Source organism: Coenobita brevimanus, chromosome 6, assembly GCF_032717465.1.
Source record: "Coenobita brevimanus isolate Jiangsu-jjx chromosome 6, ASM3271746v2, whole genome shotgun sequence".
Taxonomy (NCBI): Eukaryota; Metazoa; Arthropoda; class Malacostraca; order Decapoda; family Coenobitidae; genus Coenobita; species Coenobita brevimanus.
In genome coordinates, this window is record NC_136959.1 from 67166588 (window position 1) to 67183129 (window position 16542).

A 16542-nucleotide genomic window follows, 5' to 3' on the forward strand; every position below is an offset into this window, starting at 1 on the left:
TTAGGCTGAGTTGTTTCCGCCGCCCTTGTACCTGACCGCCACCACACCCAGTCCCGACAGTGAGCGACAGTAAAATCACAGTGAAAGTGATACAGTGAAGCAAGGGCAGAAGAGTGAATTATGAGAATACGAAAAGTCAGAAATAAAAGTGTCAGTGTTAGTGTAAAAGAAAGGTGGGATAAATATAGTAACTGTGAGACAGTGAATATGGCCGGGCAGTGAAATAAGTGTCTGTCTGAGTGAATACAGTTCCATCTTAGTGATATAGCCTCATGCTGAGATATTACGGAGACCCCAGTGCAATAACAATAATTAATAACACGATGGACAAACAAGTTAGACTGCCAACAGTGAAGACAGTGCCACGGCCCTAATGAACAGAACTCCACCTGATAGATAAAACCTGGACTTCCCCAAGTGACAGTATTTGGTTTCACTGCCCTAAGACTGCTGATCATAGTGCTATTCACTTTACCTGATCTTGTCTCAAACAGTATCCTGCGTGATACTAATATCCACAATCTAGGCCTAAGGTTTATAAGTGTGCAGAATAATTACCCTTGTGACATCTACCCTTCCACTTGTAGAATTTAGCAATACACATGTAAGGTTGTTGTCTTGAGTTTTTGTGTCTGCCTCTCTCTTATCTGTTTAAACTCCGGACTAGAAAGGGAACCCAGCCACACACTAGGCGTTAGAGGGACGGGAAGCCCACCCTAACACACCTAGCATTACATATTAGGTTACTATCTTATATGGGTGGAATTCGTCGTTAATAATTTCAAATGCATGGAATGATTAGAATCACTAAGTCAAATTGCGTTAAAGGGATAATAAATGCAGCAGCTTAATCTTGAGGGCAAAATAACCTTTTTTACAAGCGTAATCCTACGTGTTCTAGGGTCGACTTCTCGTCCTCTGAACACGAGCTACTGAGCTGGGGTTCTCTTTCGAGACTGGGTCTAGAATACACAGCAAGAGGAACAGGGCATAAAAACTCGGGTCGACCAACCTTACACGTATATTACCTCAATTACAACATAGGACAGAATACAATATTAATATTATACATTGAGCAGGTAAAGGGACACAGCAGGACTAGTGGACTCTAGCCCGGGCTGCTGAAGTTTTGGGCTGCTCACAGGTCTCATCAAGGTGTGGGAGGATTCTCAAGTGTGCCCTCCTGCAGGAGGCACAGGATTACTGTCGAGGGCTGAGGCCTCCGGAGTGGGCTGCTGAGCAGCATGGAGAGAGGCTCTTCCCTAGTGGGGCCTTTGTGGGGAAGGCAGCTCTCTGGACTGGGGCTGAACAGAGTAAGCAGGCGGGCTTGCGTTTGCCTACTCGTGGAGGAGGACCACTTGCTGGTGGGGCTGGGGAGGTCATGCCCTGGAGTCCTGGGGATGCCCATGGGTGTCTGGGGGCTGTGGTCTTCCTCAGGTTGAGTTGCCAGCAGGAGCTGCCTGCGGCGTCCCTTTCCCATGGAGTCCGACAGCTAGGGGCGTCGCCAGGGTGCTGGCTGTAGGGTATGGACTCCCAGGCTTACGACAGGGCCTCGCCAGATCTCCTCCAGCTGCAGCTTCGCCTGGTAACTGCTCCTGTGGGGAGGGAGAGAAGGGTGTCCCGCTCGGTCTCTGGGTGGGTAGCGAGGTGAGCAAGGGACGTCCTCCGTGGGGGTAGTCGCAAGGGCAGTGGACGATGGATATACGGTGGCCATTCCCTCCCTGACGCAGATGGTGGTCGTCGCCACGGTTCCACGTGCCTCTGAGACAGCAGGTGAAGGGCGTATGGTGGCCGTCCCTTCCCTGGTGCAGAAGGTGGCCGTCACTGCAATCCTGCTCCCTGAGAAGGCGGCAGACAAAGGGCATACGGTGGCTGTCCCTTCCTTCCCCGTGCAGATGGTGGCCGTCACCGTGGTTCTGCCCCTCTTTGGGGCCACAGCAGGGAGACGTACAGAGGCCGTCCTCCCTCTGGTGCGGAAGGTGGCTGTCACCGTGATGCTGTTCCTAGGAGTGGCTGCAGGTGAAGAGCGTACGGTGGCCATCCCTCTCTTCCTGTTGCAGACGGTGGCCGTCACCATGGTCCTGCATGGGGTAACAGCAGAAGAGCATATGGTAGCCGTCCCTTCCTTCCCAACACGGACGGTGGCCGTCGTCGCAGTGCTGCCTGGGACTGTATTCCTACAAGTCCCATCCCGATCCTGGTGAGGGCTGGTCTGGCTGGAGAGTAGTGTACCAGCACTGCGTACCTCTCGTTGGGTCTGCTTGAGAGGAAGAGGGGCGCATGGTGGCGGGGGACATAGGACTGTCTGGCCCAGGCCCTCTACGCGCTCTGCGCACCTCCCCGTGGTCTCTCCTTGAGGCGGATGTTGCGACACCCTGTCCGTGGCCCCTCCATGGGGTGGGTGTTGCGCCACCCCTTCCATGGCCTCCTCTTGGGGTGGGTATTTCAACAAGGAAAAAAAAAATCATCCACATCCAGGATGATATTGTCATCAGACACCCGCATCCGAATCTGCAGAAAATAAAATCAAATATCCGCATCCGCATCCACAAAATAGACAAAATTAGATCTGTATCCAAACATCCACATTTTTAACCCGCTCCGTCCTGACCAATTTTCCACCACTGACTCCCCCCAGTCCCAACCAATTTTGGAAAAAAAACCTTACTAGGTTTTCTATCAGGCTGGCTCCAAAGAAAATGAGTTCTATGGGAGGGTAACTATTCCACACCACTCATAAATGCTATTTATTTATTTATTTGGTACGAATTTATATGTAGTGTGAGAGTATATTGGTTTTCACACAGTAATATAGGCAATATATGCATTGTTTCACTCACCAAACACATCAACATACCTGACCTTTTTTGGCGACATTATCTGATCATCATTTCTGACTGTTTCTTCCTCTAATGCTACGTAAACTTTGTCCTCCACATTGTCATCGATTAGGGAATCGTAGCGTGGCACGACATGTCTTTACTGGCCAGGTCACTGGTAATAGGTGAATTGCCGAGACAATGGCGTGCGGGGGGGGGGGAAGAGGTCATGCGGGGTAAGGCATTGTCCCTGCCTGGCATCTTGTAGAGAAAGGCATCCCATGTATATGTGCCAAAAATCACACATGAAAATTGAAAATTGTGCAAATTAGGGACCTTGCAATTGATGCGCATTTATATACATCAATGGGACTGACAGTGACAAAACGTGTGGGTGTATATATACGTCAACGGGACGCGGCGGGTTAAACATCCGATACATCTCGAACACAACAGGTGGGACACAAGCCCCTTTGCCCCCATGAACGAACTGGTGAGGTCCCTAATCCATCACCAGTCTTGGACAGACAGTCCCTTGTCTGTGTGTGCATAGAGTAAAAGTGTGGGCAGAAATGGAAGACTTGGTCAATGGTCTTTTCTTGACTGCAGTGCGGACAACCAGGACGATGAATCTTATCCTTCTCCAAAGATGGCTTTCAACCGGCTTTGTAGCCTCCTACTGTCTGTTATTCTTCTTGGTGATGTTCTAAGGGCCGTTCAGACAGGAGAACCCTGCTTCGGCTCTCGTCCTGGTGCGTGTAATTACACAACAGGAGGGACACAAGCCCTGTCGCCCGCATGTACGCACTGTTAAGGCGGATTACAATTCCACGGACGTTGTGCCTAATTGGTGGGACAGAAAGAGATCACGGACACCAATCTTGGACAGACAGTCCCTTGTCTGTGTGCACATGGAGTAAAAGCGTGGGCAGAATTGCAAGACTTGGTCAATGGTCTCTTGACTGCAGTGCGGATGGAAGTATGATGACAACATGGTGCATCCCAGCCTCAGATGCGTCAGTGCTGCATCCATTCTGCACTCAGGGTGTCGCACAGTGTGGAGACAACATTGTCGGGTGCCACCCCTGGCATGGATGAGAAATCAGTTCTTTACCGACCTAATTAGTCATTCCAGGGAAGCCAAGTCGAAGATCTGCATGTCACAGTTACATGCAGCATCCCCTTAGCTGTCTATGGATGGTGCTAATGTACGGTTCTAATAGGTGCAGCACCCCTGATATGACCCATTTGCGTAGCCCTGTCAGCTTTCTTAATGCCCCTGATCCCCATATGACGGCACCCACTTTCAAGGCTACCCTCTTCTTTGGCGATGACAGCTGCAGCCGAAGTGACTGTGGCAAAGACAAGCTGTTCATTAATCGAAGGCTGATCTGACAGCAGGAAATGGAGTTTGGACCTTGAGTCAGTGTATACCAGCACCATCTTTCCAGACAGGGCAACCGCAGTCCGTGGTGTTTGGCCAAAAGCTTCGCCGTCAAAATGGGCTGAGAGACCCCTGTAGTCTCCAGAGTCCGGCAGATGGACAGCCCGTCAAAGAATACTGCTGCTTTAGAGGACGGTGGGACAATGCGATCCATCTGTGTAAATCTTGAAGCATGCCTTGTGATAGCATCGTTAACTTCAAGAAGCACTTCAACTCATATGGCGTGGCTGCATCTGCATCTCACTTCTTGAAATCTAGGACTCTAAAGTAGACGAATATCTGAGGAGAGATCCATCCAGAGGGGCAAAAGGGGACCCTACCGTCTTATTTCCTGTACAGCCCGTCCCCCCTCGAACAGTTGAAACACCTTTTAATCCCCCCGCGTCTATCAGTACCAGATACCTGCACACACAAACTACAGAATCTTACCACAATCGCGATTGCAGGCGCGCCCACCTTATTACTAAACACATTAATTTTCTCTGAAATTTGAATGGCGTCACTTTAATTACAGCTGTTACTGGATGTTCTTCCTCATCTCTTAACTTTTTATATACACGTATATGAATATCAAGTGTATAATGTATGTGATAAAGTCTGACCTTTGGAGGTTCACTGGCGTGTGATTTGAGCAAGATTTGGACTATACCGCCTGCCCAAACCTGGCAACTCTGCAACAGTGGTGCCACACTTTTATGGGAAATGTCGTACCGGCTCTTCAAAATTATAGTTTTTTTCGTTGGAATTATCGTACGTTATTACATTAATTTTTTTTTTATAGTGTTTAATAATCTTATGTATTTTAAAACTGCCGATACCTTGGTGTATTTACTGAAAACTTATCTATTACAATCATCTTCATTTGTAAGGTACAGACGTATACTCAAGGTGTATATTTATCACTTTTTATGCCCTAAAAATCTCATAATAATAATATAATCATATCCTTTATTCCAAAAATAATATTAAAAGAAAAAAATAGCATTTCTGCCACTCTAGGAAACCAATCTGACAATTTAAAAAAATATAGCAGCAGAATGCAGCCCATGGAATTCAAATAGATAATTCACAGAAATGTGCTTACTCTAGCAGATAATAACTCCTTAAGACCATAAAAAGAAGCATTTTCAGTGATCACTATTACATTAGTCCGTAAGATCCTCATCTGCCAAATTGTGAAACAACTGTACATGATGCGTGCCACAATACAGTAACTTGTCATGCTTGCTTTCAACCCAAAATTATCGTAAAAACTGTACGATAATAGAAAATGACATCGTACCAGAGCCAATACTGTCGTACATGTACGATAATTACCGTACGTGTGGCATACTGCAACGAAGTGTGATCAGCTGAGCTAAACGACAACACTGGGCTGACCTTTGCTCTCAGCTTATCTGGTCTAGGGGGTCTGAACATTCAACACTGCGATGTCTGTGTCAGCTTCATATGTACTCCGTCAGGTATGGTGTCCTTTTGAAGTTTATGTTGAGCATCAGAAATAATGTTAATGTCTATCACAGTATTTATTAAGTTGCAAATAGTCATCTGTGAATTGTTCAGTGTTAATTTTGCCATGATTTCTCATGTGATAATAGTTTCTCTTGTAAGTTACAAGTTTTTGAAAGGTCTTCCATAATAGAGAAATGAGAATCAGATGAAGCCAGCCCCGAAAATATATATTTATAAAATAATACCGTATTTTAAAGCCTTATGTATTATACTGATGAATACATGCATACTTGTTCATATTTGGCATTTATAATGTGTCACATTGAAAAAAGTTGCAGCTAATATGTTGTATACCTAACCTACCCTAACCTAATGAAGGTAACTGGGCCACACGTGTGCGTGACTATGGTACCGGATACTTGGTATCAAGTGAAGGAGTGTTGTGGTGTGGATGTGGATGTGATAGGAAGTGTTAGGAGAAAGACATTGAGGTGGTTTGGCCATGTGGAGTGGATGGAGAGTGAGAGACTGATGAGGAGAATGTATGTGAGTGAGGTGAAGGGAGGGAGAGGAAGAGGGAGGCGAAGGATGAGATGGAGGGATGAAATGGAGAGGTATATGAGAGGGGGGGTGCCTGCTGGGAGCAGGGCAGTGAAATGGCGGGGACAGAGCGACATGGAGGTGATTTGTTTGTTGCCACCCCATACGGGATTAAGGCATCTGGCAATAGATAGATAGCTAGATAGACCTTCTGAGAGTTAAACATGTATCTAGATGCAGAATTTGATGAGCTTTCTCGTGGACTTTGCGGAATTTGGATATAAGCAATAGTAGTCGAATAAATTGCAAAAAAAAAAAGTGAAAACTCACAAGTCAATGTTATCACCACAGAGGAGGGTAGGGAGTGAGGGGAGAACTGAGAGGGTATGGAGGAGGGATGGGAGGGGGGAGAAGCAGGCTGTGGGCAGGATTCTTCCCCCTCTGTCAATAGGCAGATGGGTGCTTCTAACTTACCGTTATTCTCGAAAACATTATTGTCGAAGTCGTTTTTGGCAAGATCTTACTGTAAACTCCTCTTGAGCACCTGCCCCACGAGCCTCTAAGTTACAATGGGCATGTCGTGTGGGGAGGGGGGGTCGCGTATGCAGGGAAAATATGGTTGTGGGCCACTCCTTGCCTCTACCTCGCGTATTGTGGGCTAAACTCACACAATCAAGGATTTTTGGTTATTATTTTTGGTCACTCGTTTATTATGCGATTCATGTACGCTGAGCGTGCGCACTATGCGAGCTGTCTGTATATATATCTATCTGTCTATCTGTCTATTTATCTATATATATATCTACTGTATATATATATATATTTGTGGTAGGTGGGGGCGCTCCCTATCCACTCACTCAATGTAGTGCTGCTGTTGGGTGTCTGCCCTTTCCTCTCCTCCATCTATCTTTCCTTCCATCCTCTTCTGTCTTTCTTTCCTTCATTCTCTCCTTGTCCTTCTGCCTATGGGTGACATTACAGTCCCTCATCTGTCTTTCTTTCCTTCATTCTTTCCTTTTCCTTCTGCCTGTGGGTGACTCTATGCTGAGTGACAAACCAAATGGTTTCCTGTACACCAGGAAACCATTTACTATGCTGGGTGGTAACCATATAACCTAATTTTGACACCTAGTGGTTTAGTGGATAATTATTGTGCTCCAATCGGATTGAGCTGGTGAAGGTTTATATCCAAGGGGTGGTTGGGGTTGATTGCTCATGCAGTGTCACTCAGGGATGTGTGAGGCTGGTCACTCTCATCTTAGATGTCGGGACCAATTGCCTAGCCCCGGGCTCCTACGCTCCTCATGGGGCAATGTAAGATTGGATGATGGATGGATGATATATATATACACATATATACAGTATATACTGTATATATATATTCACATTTTTTTTAGTGTTTATTCTGTTTATGCAAGTATCGAGTTATTTCTGTGGTCAGGGTGGTTTAGTTTGTGTCTAAAGAGAGGTAAGAGATGATAGTTTTTAGACTCTACCCAGATAAAGGTCCTCTTTTGTGTGAACAGACAGAATTGCAATGTCAAAAATTTGATATGACTCATGATTAACACCTCACACTAGGGAATTGCAGTACTGTGAAGGGAAGGAATGTTTTACATCCATATATTCATCATAAGAATGTCTCTCATATGTTGCTGAAATGCTTGTGCAAAGCAAGAAATATGTCTATCCATCTGTCTATTGCCAGACGCCTTAATCCCATAAGGGGTGGCCACAAACAAATCGCCTCCATGTCACCCTATCCCCCGCCATTTCACTGCCCTGCTCCCAGCTCACACCCCCCCTCTCTCATATACCCCTCTACTCCATCCCTCCATCTCATCCTTGGCCTCCTGCTTCCTCTGCCCCCCCACCCTCTCACTGACATGCACTTTCCTCGTCAGTTCTTGCTCTCCATCCTCTGCGCATGGGCAAACCACCTCATTTCAGTAAATAATATGTGTATCTATCTATCTATTACCAGACGCCTTAATCTCGTAAAGGGTTGCCACAAACAAATCACCTCCATGTCACCCTGTCCCCTGCCATTTCATTGCCCTGCTCCCAGCTCACGACCCCTTCTAGTACATACCTCTCCACTCCATCCCTCCATCCTTGTGTACTTACAAACAAAGGTATGATCATGGATGTTTTTCCTCCTTTTTATGTTTATGATGCTTTATCCTGTACTTTACTTTCCTCGAAAGTAGCTGGTGCTACGAAGACCCTGATTACAGACAGAGGCTTGAGTGTTGCAGCTGCACGAGGCTTACATGAAGGAGTGTTAGTGCCAACTTTAACATGTGGGTGTGAGACTGTGGTGTGGCATGAAAATGAAAAATCAAGAGTGAGAGCAGTGGAGGTGGGAGTGCTGAAGAATGGATGTGGAGTACATTGGATAGGGTAGGAAATAATGTAATTCGTGAAAGATGTGGAGTGAGGAAGTCTGTGGACACCAGAATCAAAGAGAGTGTCCTGAGATGGTATGGTCATGTGGAGGGAATAGATAACAATAGAGTGGTGAAAAAAGTATATCTGAGCAAATTTGAAGGAGGGAGGAGGCAAGGTAGGCCAAGGAGAAGGTGGAGGGATATGGTGGATGAGTGTATGAGGGAGAGAGGTATGGAAGTCAGTAAGGCTAGGGGACTACAAAAGATCGAGCTGGCTGGATGAATGTTGTGAGAAGATGTGCATGATCAGGAATTTGGCACCGCTTTTTAACGTGACAGCATCCGGATTGACTTTGTCGGATACATTTATTTGAAGCTACATACAGTAATGTGGTTAATGTTTTTGGTGTATTCAATAGAGCCAGGATTCCAGGGGGCTTGAATGATGAGTGAGTGGAAGTGTGGCCCATTGGACTGGGCAAACATGGGCTATCTGGATGTTGCTACTCTTTACCCTGCCCTAGGGTGGGAAAGGAGGTCTGGGTGGTGGTGTTGATGGTGATGATGATTTTTCGTGTATGAAGTTTATTTTTGTATTATTATTTTTTTTTAATACTATGGGTGGTCTAATTTGGGTGGAAAGAGAGAATAAGGATGCTATTTTTAGTCTATTATGTGTGTATAGGCCAAACCATCTTGACTAAGATTTGATATGACCCATGATTTGCATCTCGAACAAGGGAATTAGTGTGAAGGGAAGGGAAGGTTTTACATCCATATATTCACCATGAGAACACCTCATATGTTGCTGAAATGTTTGTGCAAAACAAGAAATATGTAAAATGAACAAATTTAGTACATAGTATACAGTATTATGTACTTATAAGTAAAAGTATTATAATTATAAATGTCTTTCCTCTTTTTTGTTTATAATGTTTATTCCAGCGTGAATTTTCTTTTTTGGGGTAGTTGAGGAAAGAGAGGAGAAAGGTAATGGGTGCAGCACTTTCTTTTCTTTCTTTTCTTGCTTTCTTAATCAACTTATACTTGAGAGGAGCGAAAGACTGAAATCCGCTCATGACTGATTCACGAGATGTACTGACTGTTTGAGCGGTTTAGAGGCTAGAGTTGGACTGTGTCAACATATCCCAGACCTCTGTTCCCTTCCTAAAAAATGTTCGCAGTTTTGTACAAGTTATGCTGCATTGACACCAGCAGCCACACTATGAAAAAACATCATTCGAGGCCGGTGGTCATAGAGGGGGTTAAATAATTGAGAAATAAGGTTAGGAAGATTAATGGTGATAGGATGTTTACAGTCTTTAACCATTTTGCTTCAGTGACTTATTTTTTTATTTATATAATTATTTTTTACTCCTACTGTCTGTTGTTTATAGTGGTCCCCTTATTCATGGAGGTTAGAGAACACAAACCCCCCATGAACTGCAAATTTCCATGAATAATTAAATCACCTCCACATGTGCTAATGCAACTGTAACTTTTGTGATTTCACACAAACCCATTTTAGTGTCCTAAAGTATTACCAGACAATTGAATTTACTTGTTTAAAATGCATTTTCAGATGATTTATCAAACTATGTTGTTAAATCACCCCAATATACATTGTAAGTTAGAGATGGTTTATTAACCCATTAATAACTGAAGCTGGCAATAGCAAACCCGTAAATAGTGAGGGACTACTATATAATATGCCCTCATGTAACTGTGAGGATGCATTTGAACAAATCAGTCACGTAATGATTTGTCACATATCATCAGTTATAATGTGAGTTCAATGGGGTTACATTTTGGACCAAGGCACACTGCACCTAACAGAGTCAAATACATTTCCCCCTCTCCTAAACTGGTTTTTGTTTCACTTCACAGCACTTCAGTTGCTGATTACCAGCAAAAATAAGTTTAAAAACAAACTTCCAGCTCACTTAAAATGGTATTTTACTTCTCTTCACTTCCCTTGGTGCTTGAACTCCAACACAACACTATTTTTCCATTATCAACACTAATCCACCTGTTAGTGGTGGGTGCAGATGCCTTCTCGGACCATACAAATGACTGTAGGCTTGCTTGAGGACAATCTTTATGAGTGCAAATAGTGATCATATATCGACCAGTGAGGTTTCGTACGGGATCATACTTGTCATAAGTGAAATTCTGTTGTATATATAAAAAAAAAAAAAGCTCTACCTTTTTTGCCATCACATAAGTTATTATAGTAAAATGAGAGTCTGCTGTAGTCACCTTAGAGGAGATTTTTCAAACTGGAGTGGTTAAATATAGCCATCATCAACCCCTTACTACCAGGGTGTTCTGCAAAGTTTTATAAAATCATGTGGAGAAAGCAAGAATAAACCAAAATATTCATGACCAGAGCAAAGGGGTTAGAGTAATGTCTTGCTTGTATCTTCTCAACTAGGGGCTGCAGTGGGGAAGGATTATTCGTTCAAGTAACATAGCAATGGTTGCAAGCAGACGACTTCACCATGAAGGTCAGAAAGCACTGCCATCCCTTCCAGTTCCTGAATTGGATCTGACGCTCAGTAAATACTTGAAGTAAGCAAGATGCACTGTTGTTTGTGTGCAACATGAGTCTTTTGATAATAAGATTATTTATTAACATTAATTGCCCCTACTTTTTATGTAGTAATGAAATGATCATAACTATCTTTGAAACCAACATTTTTTTTTATTTTTTATTATTATATATATTTTTTTTAGATAGGGTTGTACATTACCAGTATATTTTTTCACATAATTACTTGTTTATGGGCATTTTCTCTTCCTTTCAGTTTCATGCCATACCTCTATACAATGTTTTTGGCTGTTTATTAGTGTAATATGCCTGTACTTTATTATGCTGTAATTTGTGTCAGCTTTAGATTACATGTACTGTACTGTAGAGTGTAGTGCTATAAATTCTGTCAATCATATTATCTTTCAGAACAGTGAAACCTCTAGTAACTGATGATGAATTCCGACTGACCTCGGAAATTGTAAAGAAGTTTGCATCACAGGATGGAATTGGTGCCAAACTACAGAGTCTGCTAGAAGCCAGAGCAAAAAACACAGAAAATTGGGTTAGTGGTTACTGTGTATTTTTTATATATTTTTATGTTTTTGAAGTAATATAGAGCAACTTTTTAAAACCATATAGATCAGTAAAAAAAATTAATATAACCCCTTCTCTAATATATAATGGGAAGGTGTTTTGGAAACGTACAGAATTATAGAAATTACATGTACTGTACTGTATTTTGGGAAAAATGCGAGGGATAAGAGAGGAAGCATATAAACTACTGGGAAAAATAGTAGAACAGATGGACACAAAATTTTGAAAAGCTATTGAATGGGAGTCATGAAAGCAGAGCTGTAGTAAACATTACTGACCTTTGATTGATGCTGCTGTTTTGAGCAGGGCAATCACCAGGATGCCACTGGGAAAGACAGCTGGTGTGTCTGGGTTGACTGCTGAAGTATTGAAGACCTGAGGAGATATAGGAGTGGGTTTAGTTACTGATTTGAAAAATTTGATCATATATGAGAGGATGGGCGACAACAATTAGGTGCACAAGGTGAGAAGTATTAACCCCTAAACCGCAGGGTTGTTTTTGCCTGACTTGCGTGTCTCGCGGGCATATTCGTGCTCTGACAGACTCTAAAAATATTTGCCAAAAATTAGTTATTAGTCCTAGAATATTATAATTACATATGCATATGGCACATACCTTCAGCTTTCTCCTGGGATGTTTGTTGAGCCTTCGTCGAGTACCATAGGACTTGTGGAGACCTCTGAAGTTGGGTAACGAAGTCTCCACTTTACACTTCCTGACAACCCGTAATATGATTACCACAGCCTGATATTATCATTATTCTATGAATAATATTCTATGAATCTCAAATAGTTTAGAATCCATACTCAAAAAAAAAAAAAACTGTGAAAGCAATGAAAATTACGAGCGCATATGACCTTCCCACTTGTGAACGTTTGCCGCTGGTGTTCTGTCATTTATTATTCATAAAAACACTCACAGTTTATATTTCTGTTACTATATAACACTTATATATATCTACAGTCTTTATCCATAAGTTTCCTTCAGTAATAGTAGTTTATTGTAGGCATTCAATTTCTCTTTCAGTAAAATACATAGCATTCACTTTCTCGTCCTGTACTGTATACTAGCGTTGAGAGTGAATGTCACTTTCATTTTCACTCTCATAACTCATAGTATTCATACATACTAGAATGAAACTTTCGCTTTCATTACTCCTAGTATATATACTCGTATTCTTATATTACTACTCATTTACATATGTATTTACATTCTCTATTTTATTTACATTATTTACATTTCTGTTTTATTTACACTGTGTTATGCAGTCACTTGCAGTAACTTATAAAACTATTTTCCTTTGTTCACTTATATTTACATTCTTTGCTTTCACTTGCTGTTTACACATTATTTACACATTATTTACATTTCCACTTGCACTGTTTTACTCACCAGATAGATCGTAGCCACTGTCTATCATTTTCATTGACAAATTAGCCAGTTCACGTTCCACAGCAGTCACTTAGCCTTTTACCTCTTTCCACACGAGGTTTAGTAGGGGGTAGAGGTCACAGGGCCCTTTGCATGGGGCTAAAAAGCGGCAGAATTGGGCAGGCGCGAATCCGACATGCTTTCACTATGAAAGACGACAGTAAACTGAATACAGTGTGGTGGCCTGCCTAGCAATGCTGCCAATGTCAGCGGGATGAAAGCTGCTAATATATACGCTATGAAATGATTGGTAGGAAATCTAGACAATACATAATAAATTAGGTAGTTCCAAGTGAATGTAAATATCACTTTGGGTTCACCCTTCCTTTCTTATATATATTTTTATTACGAAAATAGATTATACAGCATATTTCAAGGGGAAATAAACAGCAAAAATTAGCAAACGAGTGCACGTGAGGCGTGGTCAGGTGATAATTAGCTAATTCCAGGTGTATGGCACTATCACTTACCTTATTTCTTTCTTGTATATATTATTTGGTATAAGAATAGGGCATAGAGCTTATTTCAATGGATGAAATCAGTGGAAAATTCCAGGGAAGATTTACTTAGTGTAGCACGGCTGGGCAGACGAGAGGATAGGTTAATGGAGGGGAGGTAGGGATGGGAGTCAAGAACGGGGAGAAATGGCTAAATTGTCAACAATGGATGGGAGTACAGATGAGATTAGGAGTGCTGACTAATGTTGGACATTGGCAGTACTGATAGATGATACAAGCCACCACTTGAAAGCCCAGGCGAATTCAAAATAACACAGAATCACAAAAGTGACACCCCGCGGTATGATCCCTTGCTCCCAAGCTTCACGAAAGTGACATCTCGCGGTTAAGGGGTTAATGTTGGGGATAGGGCTGTGAGAGGCAGAACAAGTAAGCCCAGGGACAAGGTCGTAGAGTGTGATCTCAGATATAATGGACTGAACAGGGAGGCTGTCAGAGATTGAGCAGCATCGAGAGCCACCATTAGGTAACCAAGGCCAACACATGCAAGCATTTTGGAGCCTTTATAAATGAAACAAAATTATATGAGTGTGTTGTTCCAGATGAAGAGTCTGTCTATTTATCTATCTATTGCCAGACATCTTAATGCCATAAGGGGTGGCCACAAACAAATTGCCTCCATGTCGCCCTGTCCCACGCCATTTCACTGCCCTGCTCCCAGCTCGCACGCCCCTCTCTCTTATACCTCTCCACTCCATCCCCCCATCTCATCCTTGGCCTCCGCCTCACTCACATACACTCTTCTCATCAGTCTCTCGTTCTCCATCCTCTCCATATGGCCAAACCACCTCAGTGTATTTCTCCTAACGCTTTCCATTACATCCACATCCAACTCACGACACTCCGTCACTTCTTCATTTGTCAGTCTGTCTCTCCATGTGACTTCACATGCTCCTCTCAAATAACTCATTTCCACTGCTCTCACTCTTGACTTGTGTCCCTCCAACAAGGTCCAAGCTTCACTTCCATACGTTATAGTTGGTATCGCAATACTGTCATGCAGCGACTTTTTTACTTCCATGCTCACGTCCCTGTTCCTTATCATTGCTTTCAAATAATCAGCAACCTTTCTTCCTTGCTCTACCCATTCAAGCACTTCACCCTCTAAACTTCCATCCCTACTTACCACACTACCCAAGTACTTAAATGCACTCACATTTTCCATTTCCTCCTCATCCAGCCTCACAGTACATTCATTGACTTCATTTCTCTTGAAGACCATAACTTTACTCTCCCCTATGTTCACCTTTAGATTCTGTTTCTTACACATTCTCCCAGACTCATTCACCAAGGCTTGCACACCTCCCTTTTGTCTTCATTTAACAACACAGTATCATCTGCAAACTACAGTAGCTACAGGGAGTTTCCAAACACCGTCCTCATTAGGGCCGCTCCAACATCCACTGCTCTACCTTGTATCTCTGTTATTACCCCGTCCTTATACAGACTAAACAACTATGGAGACGTGACACATCCCTGTTTCATTGCAACCCCTAAACAGGAAAATTCACTCAGTTCACCATCCACACGCACTCTTCACAGCATCCAGCAACCTCACTCTCACTCCACACATTCCAAACACTTTCCACAATCCTCGTCTTTCCACCCTGTCACATGCCCTCTCCAAACCCACGAAGGCCACACACAACCTCCCTTTCCTCTCCAGAAACTCTTCCACCAAAGACATAAGAATGAACATCTGATCTACACAACCTCCTCCCTCCCCAAAACCTCCCTGCTTCCCTCCAACTAATTCCTCTGAAGAGTGTGATTGTAAATATGTATAAGGGAAAGGGTGATATCCTGGAAAGAGGATATTGTAGAGGCATAAAATGTTTGGACTAGATAATGAAGGTAGTGGAGAGTCTTAGAAGGTGTGAAAAGGAAAAGAGTGATTATTTATGAGGTATAGGGTTAATGCCAGGCAAAGGGACCACTGATGCAATATTCATTATCTGACAGCTTCAGGAAAAATATGTACCAGTAGGAAAAAAGAGGGGGATCTTTGCTTTGTTCTTGTTTAATTTGGAGAAGGCCTTTGACAAACTTCGTAGGGAGGAGGTGAAGTGTGCAGTTAGGAAACTTGGGAGATCAAGGAGGGGCTGGGAGTGGCTGTATGGAGTGGTTAGGGCAATGTGAGGGTGCTGGCACCCAGGTGAGAGTGATTGGAGATTTGAATGATGAGTTTTCGGTGAATGTTGTTATGCATTAAGGGTCAGTCTTAAGGCTCTTATTGTTTATCGTAGTGTTTGAAGCACTCTCATGTGACTTCAGAACTGGTCTCCCATGGGAGATGTTGTATGCTGATGACTTCTTTTGATCATGGAGAATGAGAAGGAGGTGGAAGAAAGAGTTAGTACTTGGAAAAATGAAGAAGGTTACAAGGGTTTGAGAGCAAACATGAATAAAACAAAAGTGATATTATCTATGGTGACTGCCCTTTCCTCTCTTCCTTATTTTTTTCCTTCATTCTTTTCTCTTCCTTTTGTCTATGGGTGACTCTACTTTGAGTGACAAGCCAAATGGTTTCCTGTACACCAGGAAACCATTTGCCACGCTGGGGGATAACCATATAACCAAATTATGGCACCTGGTGGTTTAGTGGGCGCTCCAATAGGATTGAACTTGGGCAGGTTTATATCCAAGGGATGGTTGGTGTTTATTGCTCATGGAATGCCACTCAGGAATGAGTGAGGCTGGTCTCTTTCATCTTAAATGTCTGGACCAACTTGCCTAGCCCCGGGCTTCCATGCTCCTCATGGGGCAACAAAGGATTGAATGGTGGATGGACGGATGGATGGATATTATCTAGAGCTGGTG

General features: G+C 43.1%; 1 protein-coding gene across 1 annotated transcript in view; it reads left to right on the forward strand.

Moving 5' to 3' along the window:
* The first annotated feature begins 5643 nt into the window (after nucleotides 1-5643).
* The window catches only part of CRAT (Carnitine O-Acetyl-Transferase), an 81318-nt gene continuing 70419 nt past the window's right edge, over nucleotides 5644-16542 (forward strand). The window contains exons 1-3 of the mRNA XM_080272853.1: nucleotides 5644-5726; nucleotides 11080-11216; nucleotides 11605-11740. Of these exons, the coding sequence (XP_080128979.1) occupies nucleotides 5694-5726; nucleotides 11080-11216; nucleotides 11605-11740 (306 nt within the window). The 5' untranslated portion in view covers nucleotides 5644-5693. The remainder of the gene's footprint in view (nucleotides 5727-11079; nucleotides 11217-11604; nucleotides 11741-16542) is intronic.